The 16,984-nt window shown below is 43.0% G+C and overlaps 1 protein-coding gene across 1 annotated transcript; it reads right to left on the bottom strand.

Moving 5' to 3' along the window:
* Nucleotides 1-464: 464 nt before the first annotated feature.
* Nucleotides 465-16,941, bottom strand: ABRAXAS2 (abraxas 2, BRISC complex subunit). Its single transcript, XM_015867611.1, has 9 exons — nucleotides 16,836-16,941; nucleotides 15,284-15,374; nucleotides 12,209-12,245; nucleotides 9,738-9,804; nucleotides 8,131-8,321; nucleotides 7,461-7,580; nucleotides 6,716-6,800; nucleotides 5,096-5,210; nucleotides 465-2,674 (listed from the first exon to the last, which is right to left on the bottom strand). The coding sequence occupies exons 5-9, from the start codon at nucleotides 8,274-8,276 to the stop codon at nucleotides 2,208-2,210; spliced, it is 933 nt and encodes a 310-aa protein (XP_015723097.1). The 5' UTR covers nucleotides 8,277-8,321; nucleotides 9,738-9,804; nucleotides 12,209-12,245; nucleotides 15,284-15,374; nucleotides 16,836-16,941; the 3' UTR covers nucleotides 465-2,207.
* Between the last annotated feature and the right edge of the window lie 43 nt (nucleotides 16,942-16,984).

The raw sequence follows: 16,984 nt of genomic DNA, 5'->3' as shown, positions 1-16,984 counted from the left end.
GCTAAAATAGCAGCCCTAATCCCAGTACTAACAGCCCTGATCCCAGCGGGCACCACGACTACGGGCTTAGAGGGACAGCTGGCACCTCCCTCACTCCCGTCATCAGCGCTTTGGGTGGGATTATGAGGGCAGGAGGTGGATCTGTCACTGTGCTGCTGCAAGGACATGGGTGGGCGCATGGTGATGAAGGACACCAAGGATGGGAGGCTGCTCAGGAGGCAACTCTCCAAGGCTTAGATTATCTGCTGGCTTTCTGTTTGGGGATTTATCACTGAGTGCTGGGCAATAAGAGGCAGGAACCAAGATTAGGACAGCCAGAGGTTCTCCTGGTGCAGGACATGAAGGACAGGCTCATTCCATGCTCTAAACATTAAACATGTAAGATATGCGCAGAAGTGGGGTTATTTCATTCTTGGAACATCCCAGCACTCACACAGCCCCGTACCTGGCAAATACACTATAAATTCGAGGATTAAATAAGATTTTATTGTCACATTTAACTGCTTCGTCAGAGATGTACATTTTGCAGGTTTCTGTGCGGAATAAAAACAAAACCAGAGTTGCCATCTTGGCCGTTCTCACCTCGAGATGCGCGTGTCGCCGCCAGCCGAGCTGCAGGCGCTCACTGACAGCAGCGATGCACCCGGAATCGGTTCTGTTCAATGTAACACCCAATGACAAAACGCAACAGCTTAAGGCTAACAAGAATCACGTATAGAATAGTTACAACGGACCACGAGATGCCGACCGCTGGAAGCACTCGATAGAAGAGTGGCAGTTTTCACATCTCGTCCTGCTTAATTCAGTACAGGTAAAGAGAGGCTGATGGGCAGAGCTGTTCCCACGTGCACAACAAGTGCTGAAGTTTCAGTCTGTAGCAGATCTGATCCATTCCCACCTTTAACGCGACTGCTTTGTTCTGCCGGGTATAAACCAGAAGTGGTTACTACTCACATCTCAAAGCCATAAAAGCTTACGATGCCCTCATCGTAAACCGTGTGTTTTCTCACTTACAGATCAGGGATTCAATCCAATAACACAAACAGCTTTAGTGGCATAATTTCACATATTTTGGGCGACGTTAGTATACAAGCGGTAATTAAATAAGTGCATCCAAACATGAAATTCTCTAAATACTCCACGCTTCATTTATCCCAAACGGCGATTTTCTGATGAGCTGCGATTCAAATTAAAATCATCACTAACACATTTCAGCCGGAGGAAAAGAGGTAATAAACCCAGGGGACTCTCCAAACAATCTCCCCCCACCCCATCCCCTGTTCGTGACATAAAGTAACTCCTATAGAAGCGTGAATCCAATATTCAGATGCAAACGGAACGCAAGAAGCAGTCTCTGCTGTTTGCAATTTGCAGGCTCGAGTCTGATCCTGATGGAACTGACTCCTTCCATCGGTCGTTGGCTCCTGTATGTGCACTTTGTATTCATACTAAAACAATAAATGAGATGATAAATGAGGCCAGTGTGGCGTACAGTCATTGTAAACCCAGCAAATCAGAAGAGGAATATTTCTGACATTCATTGGGATGATTTATCAGCCACCCCCTTCCCACCCCCCCCAACACCCTTTACAGAAAAGAAGGCAACCGACATGGTAAGTGATAGACACATTCTGCTAGTAAAACGTTGAGACAAACCCATTCTCTGTTAAAAGAGCACGCCCATAGAAGGTAGACTACATCTGTTCCAATCAGGCTTCTCAGAATCATCGACATCTCTTTGCTTGCAAAGGCCAATTTGGCTTATCACAGAAAGCTACTTTGAAGGCGGCCAAGACGTTTGTTTTTCCCTTTCAAAAATGAAAATTCAAGGCATGATAGTGCAAGAGGTAAGTTTTGATTGGAGAACGTTACTTGGAGACTAACTGTGCTTACTTACTACAACCCAATTCGTTGTCTTAAAGAAAATACGGCAACAAAAACTACAGGATTTCTATCGATTTCATTCTGCCTAAATTTACCAGTACATCCGTGAACCTCCTCAGTATTAGTACGACTTGATTATCCTAATGATTCCATTACAAAACTTGCAAAATGTATCACGAGGTGAATAAACCATCTAGTGCAAGTCTTCTACACTGCGTGCACAGCAACCCTGTGTAGTTCATCTCCTCCAGGCTTCATCCCCAAAGTCTCTCTGTAACAACGATGAAAAACAGCGTTATATCCTTTTTTGGTTCCCCCCCCCATCAAATCTGAGAAGTTTGAGTGTTCCTGGAGTCGCCATCGGGATGTGTTGAAGGCCGTGAATCCCTCGTCTGTGAGTATTCACTGTCAGATGACTCTGTAGGTTCAAGCAAGTTTTCGTAATCACTGTCTTCTGATTCATCAACATTGTCACCAACAGCTCTTTGGGAAGATGGCATGGATGCTCCATTACCAGAATATTTCAATCCTGTGTTTGTTGAAACGTAACCAGAAGATCCCACTGCCTGAGGTCGAGGCATAAAAACACTGCTTTCCAGGAGGCCGTGACCGACAGTACTTTCTTGACTGGTAGCACTGAAATCCGAATACGGAGGAGGAGGATCAGAGACGTCTGAATCTTCAAGCGTGCAGCCTTCCACTGCAAATCCAGTGTAGGACATTCGTGGAACAAACATAGGTTCCAAGTTATCTGCTGGCATTTGCCTACTTAAAATTGCTTGCTGCAATCCTAGAAGAAACAAAGCGAAAATGGTGTACTTAATGCTTTTGTAAAGTACGTTGCAAAGCAACCAGGCTACAGCCACATCCACCCAACCCTTACCCATGCTCACATGAAGTCCCCTACAAACACAGCTGCGTGAAGTTTCCATGACTGGATGCTTTTCCTTCTGTTTTCTGCCCTCTCACATCAACAAACATCTATGCTAAGGCTCACTGTGCCCATGACTCTTCAGTTGATGTGCCTTTCATAGTCAAAACAAGGCCAAAAGCCACAGATAAGCCTTGCCTTTAAGGACGTCCCAGCCCGTTTCATAGCAAACAGAGAGTAACACGAGCAGTACTTGCATTCCAACCTAGATGATGGAATTTAATCAGCACATGCTAATTAAGATTACAGATGGCACTATTCTACTAATAGCCACCAGCGTAACCGAGTATCAGAACTTCAAAGCGATGCTAACAAATGAGGTGATTAGGAAAACAATTTATGGAGGATACGCATACGAGCTGCACAAAGTGCACAATAAGGGACAGCTGGATCCTTCTGCAAAGAAACTGAGGTTTGCTGCTGATGGAACAGGCATTACATGTGTGTTGTGTGTAATGATACAACTGGAATGCTGCATCTAATTTTAGATGCTCCAGGGTGAGAAACATGGAACAATGGGAGAAACCCTACAGAAGGATTTGCCCCTGGTCTGGATATCACAGCCTACGAGGACAGACTGAAATAACTTGGATCATTAGACAAGACTGAGGAAACTGCTTAAGCTTTCTAACATACATAGGAGGGTATTATGGAATGTTAACTAGAAGGCAGCTTAAGTAGATAGTATTGTACATCAGAAACTCCTGTGCAGTAACACTTAAGTGCTGGGATAGACTTGAGTTTGACTGGGTTCTCGCTGGTTAATCAACCTCCAACCACCTGTAAGAACTGACACCCGTGTATTTAAGGCTGTCTTGGTGCTGGACTAAGTGCTATCAGCTCTACTGGAAAACACAGAAATCAAAGCTGAATAGTTCCTGTAGTCAACCCAGTGAACTTCCTTCCTCTTACCTAAATTCCCCTCAAGCATCCGAGGAAGGAGCTACATAACAGAACTGCAGTTTCAGTCTGCAATATGAGATCTATGGTCCCTATGACTTCCTGGCATCTGGTAAGTGCACGGCCCACACCTCAGAAGTCCAACAAAATGTCAGTGATCTGTCACAAAGTCTCAGCTGACTCTTATGCTCCAGTGTTAGAGCCATAACCCATTACCCAAACATTCTCAAGGAAAGCAGGCTTTCACACGATACCATCACAGGAATCTGAATCAGATGCTCCCTTGTCTTCCAGACCAGACACTGATTAGCTGGAGCAACTCACTCACGATAAACCAAGGAAATTCTCCCAATATTGAGAGACTGGGAGAACAGAAGGCCAGCTTCACTATTTAACTACTTGCATCTAAAAATATTAAGAGATACCAGCTGCGTGTTTTCTTGTTTCAGCTCCCTCTGGCATTGATTCTCAGTCCAGCACTTCCATCTCGCTGGTAGTATCTGGAGACTAACACTGACTGCTCTTCCTCCTCCGCCCCTAGCTGCTGCCATATGGGCTGAGATCAGCTCCAGCCTCACTAAAGAACCAGCTCTGCCTCTCGCTGGCTTGTAAAACAGCAGATCCCTGGCTGTTTCATCAGCAGCCAAGCAGAAAGCAACAGTGACTCATGCTGCTTATGCCCTGCAGATAGGCTGTGACCGGTGCTGGCTCTTCACCTCACCTGTGAGGTTCAGGTAAAGAGGAACCTCAGAGAAGGCTGAAGTTTGATCTAAAATACTAATATGGTAAAAGTACCTCACTGCCTGGAGAAAAAAAAGCATCCCATCAGAGCAACAGAGTGGCCTGGTGCACAGCTGGGGTTATTAACCAACACAAGCCATCTTTCAGCCTCAGCCACAGATACGCAACCAATAAAAAAACACATTGTAGCTAAAAATACAAAATTTGATTATTCCAAGACATAGGAAGACAGAGGAAGCACTTGCTAAAATATATAGGTCGCCTCTAAGTTTATCTTCAAATATTACTTTCCCATCTGCCTATTCTCTGCCTCTACCTTCTATTTCAAAAGGAATTTCTTCAGTGCTTAGATGGGTTTTTTCTACTCCTGGTTTTACTGTCTTTTGTCCTTTCCTACAAGTGATCTTTTTCCCTGTGTTACTTCCACATCGACTTACCCTCTCTTCCCCTACAGTTCCACCTGTTCCCTTTATTTCCAGCATGCCAACACTGGCTGACTCCTACTTACACCTGCAGGTGCCATCCATCCCAGTGTGGAATATCTTCACGAGCTATCAGGAATGCAACTCGAAACAACCCCACAAAACATCCTGCCTTTACATTATCTGTTCTGAAACAATGGAACTAGAAGGCACTTACTTATTTTTTGTTCTTTTTCGTTTTTCCTTTGTGCAATTTGCCTTTTTAACTTGTTCACATCAGCTTGAAAAGATTCAACCACACGTTCGCTTTTTTCTACATCTATACAGACTGCCTAGGAGAAAAACATCAGATATGCTCAGACTTTGCAACAAATACAGAAAACATTTCCAGAGCAACATTAATAAAGCCAACACCACAAAAGCAGTCATTAAAAGCACAAAGCTAAGGGCAGGACTTGGCTATTTGAGAGCATTTAGCTCAACCTAAAGCATTTTCTTCATTGGCTATAGTGGATTCACAGCTGCTGCACGGCAGTAAAAGCAACTCCAGATCATTCCTCAGTACAAGGAAGATGGCCATAGTAAGAACCAAAGATAGTTTCTCCTACTTGGTGAAAGAGTCTTATGTTTTCCACTTTGAACCCAAAGAGCCCTCAGTTACCTTAATGCACTGCTGTAAGCACGATAACGATATTATAGCAGCATGATTACAAAACCTAGCATGAAGGAGCATGCTTCTCATAGCAGGCCAAATTTAAACCAGAGTGTGAAACAGCTGTGTCAACAAACAACTGCCCTGAGCTCATCTCCCAGCTGATAACTCTTAAACAAAGCCCAGCAATTTTCAGCCAAGTTTCCCCATACAGGTTAAGAAACAAATGGGAAATTTTAGGTAGCCCTTCATTTATGAACAGTTCTGCATATCATGGGGTCTCCTTAGCAATTTACTGCTTCTTCTTCACAGGGTCACAACCAGTGATCTTAACTCCAGCTGCAATTGAAGGACATGAGCTCTGCTTTCAGAGCTGTATCTGGATCTTAAAGATCACGGCATAAAAAAGCCACCACACACAAAAATAACGTGTGAATAATGCAATCATGGGCACTTCAGCTGCTTTAGCAGGAAACTAGCAAGGTTCTCTGTTGAACACTGACTTGAAAGGTCAAAGTTCCTCAAGTTAGTTAACACCCAAGTGAGTTCTCAGTTCAGCAGCAGGATGGGCATGGTAAAATACAACCAAGCCATACTTTAAACAGGTAGAAGGACCACTCCCTGATGATATCACAGGGTAGATGTGAAGAGAAAGCCTAGAAATTAAGTGTGAGTCCATCACAATGTGATATTCTTGCTCCCAAGGCAGTGCAGCTACAAGCTGTGAGTTGAGAAGTTTGCATCTAGCAGGTTTGATACACGAGGTGCTTTCAGATGCTCTGCTGCATTCAGAGCTGGACAAGCTTGAGCTCTACACAAAACATTCACAAGTTTTAACTGGCAGATGGAGCTCTGTGCTGCACACTACAAACCAAGAGCCAGGAATCATTTTTAAACTCACACAGGCAAAACCCCACATCCTTCAGGAAAGCTTTGCTTCAAGAGCACTCTTAAAAATAGCTATAATCTCCCAGAAATCACTGAGCAATAAGTCACATTTACTTGCAAAAGACAAAGCATCAATGACATTCATATAAATCATTTTTCAGAGGTCACTGACATGTTCCACTCTTGAAGTCAAACATTTATGCGCAGTTCATGAGCTCTAAATAACTCCTGCTTTAATTGAAGGATGAAGAAAAGATGCCACGTACATACTCACGAGCAATAAGTAAAGGAAGTTACCTGCACTTTTTCCTGAAGTGCATTATAAACCTGATAGATAGCCCTGATGTCCTTCATCACTCCATCTTTGTCAAAGAAATCAGTACTGCAAAAAGAAGCAGGAGATCATCAGTTAAAGAAGACAACACAAGTTCCTACCTCACGCTCTTTCTGAGTTGCTGTTAAGCCATCAATTGCTGTGGTTCTAAAATGTATTTCCTTTTACACAGGTAAAAAAAAGAGTACTATGCTCTAAAGAACCAAAATTTGAACAGCAGAATATTTGATATCAAGGCTCCTTCCAGAAAAATAAAGTCCCATCTTTATTCAGATCAAACATATGCAGGAAACTCTGCATATAAAGTCTGTATAATTTCACTGTTAATAGTCCTAAGGGCTATTTTGCATTAACAACGTTTAAATAAAATTACTAAAAGCAGCAATAACAAAAACCCAAAATGCTCCAAATCAATGTTCTTGTTTTAAAGCAAGCTTGAATAGAGAACTGCTTGAGAAAAAAATAACTAACAAAATAATCCTCCAGCCAGAAGGCCCACAGCACTGACTGCCCATAGCAAGTCTGCTTTTCCACTTAGCACATTGAGTTACAACTGTTCCTGTCAAAGTCTTCATTCTAAGCAGAAAAAGCACAGTAGGAACCAACTGCTCATTCTCCTCCAAAACTGGGATTTTTTTGCAGCTTGAAGGCATATCATCCTCACTATTTTGGGGAAGGTACAGAAGGCAGAGCTTGGTATCACCTTACCCGTATTCCTTAATGACTTTGGCATAATTCTGAGAAGTATTTGGCACTGAAGAAACTTTGTATTCCTGTTGACTAGTGTTGCCTAGATTAGGAATAGCAAGGGACACCCTTTGATTATACCTGCAGAGAAAGTTCAGAAACAGTTATTTACTGTTTGAGAAATTATTTACAGTAGTCTTGACACCATTCCATCTCTTTGAAGATCACAACTTGTCTCATTTCCAAGCTTCCGAGTTAGGTTTATCATTAAAACTGCTCAATATTAGAAGTTGTGTTTAAATGCTTGATGAAAAATCCCCTGGAGACAGATGTACCTCTGTAGAGCTCTTATAGCCATTGTGCCAGACATGAAGGTAAACCTGCATTCATGTCTCTTACAAGGAATATGGTACCAACATCCCATTTCTCTTCAGATACATTGTTTTTAATGTTTGAATATTTAAAAACTGAGGAGAACCCTCACTCACCCCAAGACTGACTCATCAATTACCTGCATGGGGTGGTGGTGGGTGAAAAGCCATCATCACTAACAACCCTACACCGAGGTAACACTTCATAAACAGAAAACCCCCTGTGTAACTATGCCAACATCTTTATACTGTAAACTATTCTGAATAGCAATAAGAAACAGAACAAAAACCAAGGATTGGCTCACGTGGAGATCACTTACCTTCGGTTTGGTCTAAAAAGCACATACTCTAAAGCATGTGTTGAGTTATTTGCAGTGGAAATGAAGCTGAAGAGAAGGAAGACGAGATCAGGCACTCCAAGAATGTGGGTCAGCTGTTTATGGATGATGTGCTCTCTGTACGACATCTGCTGCTGAGTGTTTCTCCTAAACCTGTACCACCCAATAACGTTCTGTAATCAAATCAAAAAAAGTATTAATTGAGAGATACAGATGTGTCGACTGATCGTAAGGCTGCCTTAAGTCTGATATGTTAATTAGCCAGTTCTTGCAACAGCTTTGTTACAACCAAACCTGACTGAATTACAAGAGGTTTGCACCTATTAAATAATGCCAGAAGTTGACACATCCTGCTGCACACAGCCATTAACTGCTCAGCGTGCTACAAATGCTCACATGCCCTTAAGGGTATTTAGGAGCCCACTTTCATTAGTTTCTATTTCAGTTGTTCACTTTTAACAACAAATCTTGGAGCACCTTCCCATTATCAGACTGGGGCAGTTGTATTCATTTTTATTTCAGCCTAAACATTTCAACTGCTTATTCACTTGGATTGATTTGCAAGACACATTTCCAGTGCTATGCAAACATATGTACAAATGCTTTGCCTGCTTTGTAAGATGTATGGGACTAATCTGCTGTACATGGTGATAAAATTGTGTATTTAATTGTGATAAGGCTCATATGCACAGCAGATAAGATATTATAACCCAATGATTATTTAGAACACAACGTATTGAAATTATTTAGTGTAAATGGGCAATTAAATTAAGACAATAATGATAAAGGATACATCATTAACAACCCCAAGAAGAGGCACTATCACACAGTGACACATTAAGACTGTGTACATTTATTGGAATAGAACAGAATTGATGTATTTAACAATATGACACTCACTGTCATAATTAAACACTGTTTTTAACTTCTTACAGTAAAACTTGCTTCCCTAAAGATCCCTCCTCAGCAGAACTGCCTGTAAACAGAAGTTTGCAGTTCAGGTTGGCAAGATGATCCAAAAATAAAGACTGCAGTTTTACAATGATAACTTCACCCTCACTCAGAAGCAGAGCAGATCCCAGAAGCCCAGCATGTCAGCCTCCACTGTTAGTTCTGTGATCAGAGGGATGCAGTCTGCAGCTCTACCAGCAGCTGGGGTTACACTGGTTTGCTGCTGGTTTGTGTAACAGAAAACAAGCCTTATATCTGTCACTCCCACCCTGTAGTAATTCTACTGCTAAGCAGATGTTGTGAGCCCGACTCCTTCATGAACTAGCAATATACACATGACAGAAAGCTACAACAGCAAGCATGCAATTACTTTCTGACAAGATCCCCAGCTTAAAACTGGTAGGCAACAATTGCCTTTACAAGGCTATAGCATGACTTTTTCTTAAAAAACCTTTTAAAATGAACTTTTTGGAACAGATTTTCAGACCAGAGACATTTTGGGTTGGCTTCAGCAATGGAGTCCACAATGGTTATGTTATACATTCAGCTCAGAAATCAGACAGTGCGTTAATACCAGCCCTTCATTTCTGATTATGTGCTCTTACGTCTAGTGCAGAAGGAAAAGATAAGTAACTTACTTTTCTTCGATCCTTAAGAATCCTGTCCAAACTCTCCTCGTTAACCTTGCCTGCATAGTCATAAAAGCTTTAACAAAAAAGAAAACAGAAATGTAAGCACTTAGTTCATACACGCACATTATAATGAAGTAGTTTATAGTCTTCAAATAGATGGCAGTCTACACACTAGAAATTAACCTCTACAGTTTTACCTTATCACAACAGGTCAGCACTCACACCACCTACTCAAGTCATCCAACTTGGGTGCTACTCAGCATACAAAACCAGAAGCCTGGAGTGACTACACAGTTGATAACTGGTGACATAATATGCCTGAAATTAGTAGTTCCTGAATGCTTTCATTGCACACGTTAGTCTGATGACTGGTATTTCGCTGGCAGTCTATACAACAGTGAGAACTTACAGACAGTGGAGCTGCATTTTGACCAGCACTCTGCAAACCCCTGCTTTGCTAATGGGAGACCTTCCTGCCATAGAGGTAAGAGGAGCAGGGCCAACTGACATGCAGCTACAAATCACGTTCCTGAGCTCCAGTCCTGCAATTAAGCTCATATGAATAGACCCCAAAGCCAAAACAGTTACAACTGGGGTCAACAAGAATCTCAAGAAGTACCGTGGCCTTTCCACATGGCTCTGCTTACAGAACAGGGGCCCAAATCCTGGCAAGCTGTTACTCAGAGGACACGACATATTTAAGAATTTATAAAGCTATCCACACAGATAGGGTTATAAATTCAAATGGATCACACTTCATAACAGAAGCAAAAAACATTTGAAAATAGATTCCTCCTTGACTTACCTACCAAGTCCTTAGTCTCTTTCAAGAGCTGATATCACTAACACCTAAAGCAGTGCAGGAAAACACTCTGTTTTAGAGGTCTATGATCTCAACTCTTGTTGTGTGAGGAAAAAGAAAAAACAAAACAGAAAATCCTGAGCTCAGTACTTGGCTGGTAAATAAGGGTGGAAATAAGATTTGGTTTAATATGCAGTTTATCTTGAATATTAAAGTTACAATTACTAATTCAAGATACGATTTCTGCATAATCTTTTCAAATCATTCTCACAACCCTTGTATACTCTTATAACGGTTGAATATCCAATTCTTGCTTCACAACTTGTTCTCCCACAGGATGAGCAACTAGTACTTCACAGAACACCCTAATCTGAAAACTGCACAGATGAAGGTATCAGGTCTTTTAAAACCTTCTCATTCAGTTCCCATTCCTTGCTAAATGCATTGGAGCTAAGCCTGTGACATTCATCAGCAACACCAGCTTACAAGGATACAGAGCAGATGAGCCACAAGCCTCCTTAGCCTGGCTGCATTTAAATCAAAAGGATAAGGCAAAATACCCCTGCATCAGCAGCTGCTGCAACTAAAGGAACGGAACAACCAGCATCTTGCTCTGCTGCTGATAAAGGTACCTGAACTTTGTGTGATTCCCCTATGCTCTGAAGTTAATACATTCATCCTTGCTCACGTGCAGAAAGCATGCAGCAAAATGCAGACTTCCTCCCCTTTTTTCATCACCTCAGATACTAACAACACATTTCCTGACTGGGGAGAGATGGTAAACGTGATCGGCTTTGATATGTGCTGCATGAAGCACCAAAGGGAATCAGGAAGGGCCCACCAGACACTGGGACATTATCTCAGTGTGTGGAGTCTCCAGCATATAAATCACTAGGATAAGAGCACCCTTCTGTAATTATCAGAGAGCACATGATAGACTGCAGCTCTTCTCTCTAATGTAACTAGCGTCAGTCACAGTAACCAAGGTACTACGTCTTCCTAATTGGCTGGAAATCTCTAAATAAAGACAAGACGAAATTAATTGGGAATTCCTTCTGAAAAAGATTTCTAGGGAGCAATTTAGAAGCCATCGTTGTGTAACAAATGAAGACTATACAGAAAAGTTACGTGTAATAGATTAAAGCTGCTAAATGGAACATCAGGCCTATATTTAATTCTGAAGTGCAGAAGATCAGAAGGCAAAAAGAACCAGCAAGCTGAAAGCTTTGCAGTAATTAGTCGGTGCACATCAGTACAACTAACTACAGGACTTGTTAACCCAGCAGGTATATAAGGTACTGCCACCCAGCAGGCCTAAGCAGAGTTAGTCTAAGACTATGATAAATTAAATTGGTTTTGACATTCACCTTAGTTATCAGTGATATGACTTAATTTGACTTGCATCCCCCTCCACTGCATAGGTGGCAGTTTGAAGAGGCAGAGAAAGAAGCCTGTACTAGTTACCTCAGCACTCCTTCTAAACTAAGGCTTTATATTAAGGCAGGAGGTACTAACACTGAATGCATACTCCCACTGCCATGGTAAGTGCAATTTACATGGATTTCTGCACCAGAATGGATTTCTGCAAGGTACAGCTGAAGCACTGCTACATTTCATTGAGCTGTTTTGTTTTATATTTCACAGCTGACAATGGAAGAAAACAGAAGAAACTTACCTAAAGAGTTTCGAACAAGGCTCATGGTTGTGGATTTCTGCAATGAAAAGAGAGACATATGTCCAGCTGCTCAAGATAAAGAGGCATCATAGTGGCATATCTCACATAACCTTTCCACATCATGTCTATTGAGCAAATAAAACTTCTGTATCTGACCACACAACATCCTTTCGTGTCTCAACAAGTCTTGATGACACAGCAGCACACCCAGAAAAGCAGTTTCTCTTTCTAATCTTCCATTTCATAGATGAAAATAACAATACAAGAGACATGCACTAGCTTTGATAAATACAAATATATTCTAGTCTCAGATATATATGCTATTTTACAGTTGTGACCTCTTCACAAAGGCATTTATGATTATTTTCTCTTTAAAAACCTTTCCATGTTTTACTTGCATTGATATTCATTGCTATTCTAATAAACACTGTTGAAGAAAAGGGACAGGAGAAAAAAAAACGACTGAAACTTTAGACAAGGGATTATTTAACCTGGCAAGACAACTAGAATCCATTATGAGAAAAAGCATTAAACAGCACTCAATAATGATGAGCCGCACTTTCATTTTACACAACAGAATTATAAATTCTTAGTATGTCACCCTGACTTTTTCCATTGATGGGTTACTAATAAATGCTAAGATGCTCATTTAAGCAAAGGCTATAGAATATAAGTAGTGAGATAAGGAAAAAAGCAAGAATCCAAACCATTCAGCTCCCTCAAACACCAAACATGACTTCTCCTTTTTGTGGCATTCAGTCCTTCTGCCCAGTTCTCCTCTACTCATCCATATTATTATGCTTTGATCACACAACTTTCACCTGAACCCCTATTTGCTCAGACTGAGCAGCATTTATATGGCAACACTATTTCACATCCTATATCTGAATGCTGCTGGAGCGTTCAGCAACAACTCTGTTTAGAGCCTTCCTTCCTGCGTGACTCACAGCCATGATGCCAACCTCAGCAGAATCACAGGCAGACCACAGTTCCCAATGACAGACTACACATGTTGCCATCACAGCACATTTAGCCACCATCACAAGGCCCCAAATATCAGTGACACACGCTGCCTGAGAAGCATCACTTTCACCAGTGATGAGACTTTGAAATGACTCCAAACACAGAAAGCCATGTCAGCCCCACGTCTTCATTCTGGCAAGTTCTCTTTGAGAACTGTAACATAACCATTGATTTCATTTCAACTCCTAAACTCTCAGGTCAACTTGTGAGGCTGATAAAGGCTGAAGTAAGAATGAGTCAACAAAAAGTATCCAGGATATATCTGGGGGCTTAATTTCCTTTTTCACACACACACAAAGAATATCTAGAAAGGGAATCATTTTTAACATTCACAAGCCTTGGTTTATGAAATCAGACTAGAATGCAGCTGGTCAGTGACATTATTGCACTGCCATAAGTAATGACTAGATAGCACTGAACAGCCACCTTGAGTTCTGCCTGAACAGACAGACAGCAGCTGCTTCCCTTGCTACAATACTCTGATAATTTTTGTATACACACAAGATGAACTGTCCCTTCAGTGTTTGTAATTTATCTCAAGGATTAGTACAGGTCACACAGTTTATCACCTATTTTTTCAAACCAGGAATCTACTTTCCAGATCCACACCTACACAACCAGCCCTACTTCAGCTTTCATGACAATAAATCAGTGGTACATACTAGCTCTTCTTGCCATTGAAATAAACCACTTGGCTAATAATCCTCGACAAATAATGTCACAACAGCTCACAGTGCTTCCACCTACCAGCCACTGATCCAAACCCTCTACTACAAGTTTACCCTGCTTCAGCATTTGTAAAGCAAACAACACATTCTTTACAAGAAGAGGTGCATAAAAAGCCCTGTACCTCACAAATGGCTTTTCCTTTCCTCACACCTCAATCACCAGAGCAAATAAAGTAGTCAGTGGTTTAATACTGACTTTAAAACAGCGGTCACAAATGTGAAATAATAATTCTCATTTCTATTGAGAAATCAAAAACCCAACAGTGCTGTAAGAGGCCATGCTTTTTACATTACTGTCTCAAAGTTTGCTGAAATGGACAAGTTCAGGCAAGTCCTGGCCAAGGTTCCAGGACTCCCTTTGTCTGAGACACACAGGAACCAAGGTTCGAGAAATCCCTTTGTTTAGGAGATGGACAAGTCCGGGAGCTACAAAGGGAAGATAAGATACTGATTAATGGCCCTTAAGTGGTCTTTTGTGTTGGCCTATCTCAAGGAAGATGGCCATCTCTGAGGACTAATGTCCCTCAAGTGGTCTTCCATGTTGGCCCATCTCAAGGAAGATTGACAACTCTGAGGAAATCACAGGACTCTGACCTGAGCCGTCCCGAAATGTCTCGAAGGCTGGAAAGAAGTAGGATAAAAAGAGCACATACAAACCCCGAATTTAGGTTTTCTGATACCAGATGCCTCACCACGGAAACAAGGAGGTTTTCTGTCATCAGATGCCTCTCTACGTGAACGCCTGCATGCTGAAGAAGATGCCTGCATGCTGAAGAACCTTTTAGGTTTCTAGGTATCTGACCTCAGATTCCTCCACCGTTGTCCTACTGCTGCCTACTGTTTCTTCCGGGATCGCTGCTCGAGACTCTGCTCCGTGGGACCTCGCTGCCCGAGACTTCGCTTCTTGAGACCACGGTACTCTGACCATCTTTTCTGCGATTCACCGATCTGCTGTTTGCAGCCTGCTACTCCGCTGCTGCTCTCCCCTACGCTTATTTTGCCCCGGACCAACATTAACAACATGCTACGGGACGCTGCTGAATCCAGGAGGTGACTATTCCCGCTTTAACGTAATTCTTGCTCTTTTCTGCCTTTTTCTATCGCCTACTTTCCCTTCCCCATCACCCTAATTTTGATATTTCGTCGCTCTCCCTTCCCCATCCCCTCAGTTGTCTATCATTTCTAATAAACTGGTCGGATAACATTTGAATGCTCTTCTTCTTAATCTCATGCCGGGCATAACATATCAAAAGAACCTTTGCCTCACTCCTAAATTGGAGCGAGACAAGTGCTTCTCTCGGAATTTCCCAAAGCTGTTACTTACCAATTACCTGTAGAAATTCTGTGTTGCTGATCTGGGAGTCGCTGATGCTAAAGGTCTCTTCTTGTCTTACCTCTCCCAGCAGAAACCCTTCCTGCAATTCCAAGAGAAACAAATAAAGACTAAAAATAGGAAAAAAAATCCCACATGCAAAATAACTTTCTTAGTATTAAATGGAAGGCTAAATACAAAGTTATCATTTGACATAAGCACATGTGCTGTTGTAGGTATAGTCTTATATTTACTAGGGTTGATATCCTAACTCATAACACTGTAGCAATGAGCCACCACCATAACATGGGGATGTCATGACTGAAAACACTCACTGTAATGAAGTGAACGCCCCCTCGCTGGAAGCATTCAAGGACTGGCTGGATGGGGCTTTGGGCAACCTGGTCTGGAGAGAAGTGTCTCCCCCTGTAGAATCATCATAGAATCACATAGAATGGCCTGAGTTGCAAAGGCCCACAGTGCTCATCCAGTTCCACCCCCCTGCTGTGTGCAGGGTCACCAACCAGCAGCCCAGGCTGCCCAGAGCCACATCCAGCCTGGCCTTGAATGCCTGCAGGGATGGGGCACCCACAGGTTCCTTGGGCAACCTGTTCCAGTGCGTCACCACACCCTATGTGAAAAGCTTCCTCCTAATATCTAACCCAAATCTCCCCTGTCTCAGTTTAAAACTGTTCCTCCTTGTCCCATCACTATCTACCATCATAAACAGGCATTCCCCCTTTTTTTTATACACTCTCTTCAAGTATTTGAAGGTCACAATAAAGTTGCCCCAGCACCTTCTCTATTCCAAACGAAACAAGCCCAGTTCCCTCAGCCTTTCCTACAGCAGTGGGTTGGAATAAGATGAACTTAAAGGTCCCTTTTGGCACGGAGAGCGAGTTTCCATAGGGAGCTGTGTCAGCACAACACACAGAATCACAGAATGACCTGGGTTGGAAGGGACCTCAAGGATCATGTAGTTCCAACCCCCTGCCTGGCAGCGGCCACAACAATACGACCTTTACTCGATCAGGTTGCCAGGCCCCGTCCAACCTGGTCTTAGAACAGCCTCCAACGACGCGGGCATCCACCAGACCTCCCTGGGCAGCCTGCCTTCCAGTATCCTAACCACTTCCTAGTGAAAACTTCCCCCTAACATCCAACCTAAATACTCTCCTCTACTATTACTTCAATTCCATTTGCCCGTCGTCCCTGCTATTGTGCGGGGCCCTTCTCCTAGACGTTCACCTTCCCCCCTAGGCCTGGTTAGTTCCCTTCATGTATCCTAACAGGCCCTGCACTGAAGCTCACCCCGCAACCTTCTCTTTCCCCCTATAACGAACCCCACCAAACCAAACACACCACACAAACCACCCACCAAGCACAGGCACCTCCCATCCAGCACCCGACGCAGGGCCACTGACCCCACCCACAGGGCCACACTGGCATCGCCACCAGAACCAGCACGCGGGCCATACACACCGCCAAATCAGTAGCGCGCCGGAGCCCTGCGGGCCCGGGAGCCGCCCCTCGCCTCCAAGAGGAGGAGACCCGGGGCACCTACGTGGTCGGCGCTGCTGTTGGCGCTGAAGTAGCAAACGGAATGACACGTGTAGCTCCGACAGATGGAAGCCGGCCATCGTTGGACACGGCCCGCCCGCCGCCGGCCGCTCTCCCACAGGCAGCGCAGCGCTCAACGCCCTCCAGCTTCCG

This window comes from Coturnix japonica, chromosome 6 (genome assembly GCF_001577835.2).
Source record: "Coturnix japonica isolate 7356 chromosome 6, Coturnix japonica 2.1, whole genome shotgun sequence".
Taxonomy (NCBI): Eukaryota; Metazoa; Chordata; class Aves; order Galliformes; family Phasianidae; genus Coturnix; species Coturnix japonica.
Note: the sequence above shows the minus strand (reverse complement) of the source record. Positions and strands in the feature narration are given on the sequence as shown.

What these genes read in the sequence shown, in the direction of transcription:
- ABRAXAS2 (XM_015867611.1), bottom strand. Translation starts at nt 8,276, where the DNA reads ATGTCGTACAGAGAGCACATCATCCATAAACAGCTGACCCACATTCTT. An exon ending in CACTTCAGGAAAAAGTGCAG is followed by an intron (nt 5,211 to 6,715) that starts GTAACTTCCTTT and finishes TTTTTCTCCTAG; the next exon opens with GCAGTCTGTATAGATGTAGA. An exon ending in CGAAAAAGAACAAAAAATAA is followed by an intron (nt 2,675 to 5,095) that starts GTAAGTGCCTTC and finishes TGTTTCTTCTAG; the next exon opens with GATTGCAGCAAGCAATTTTA.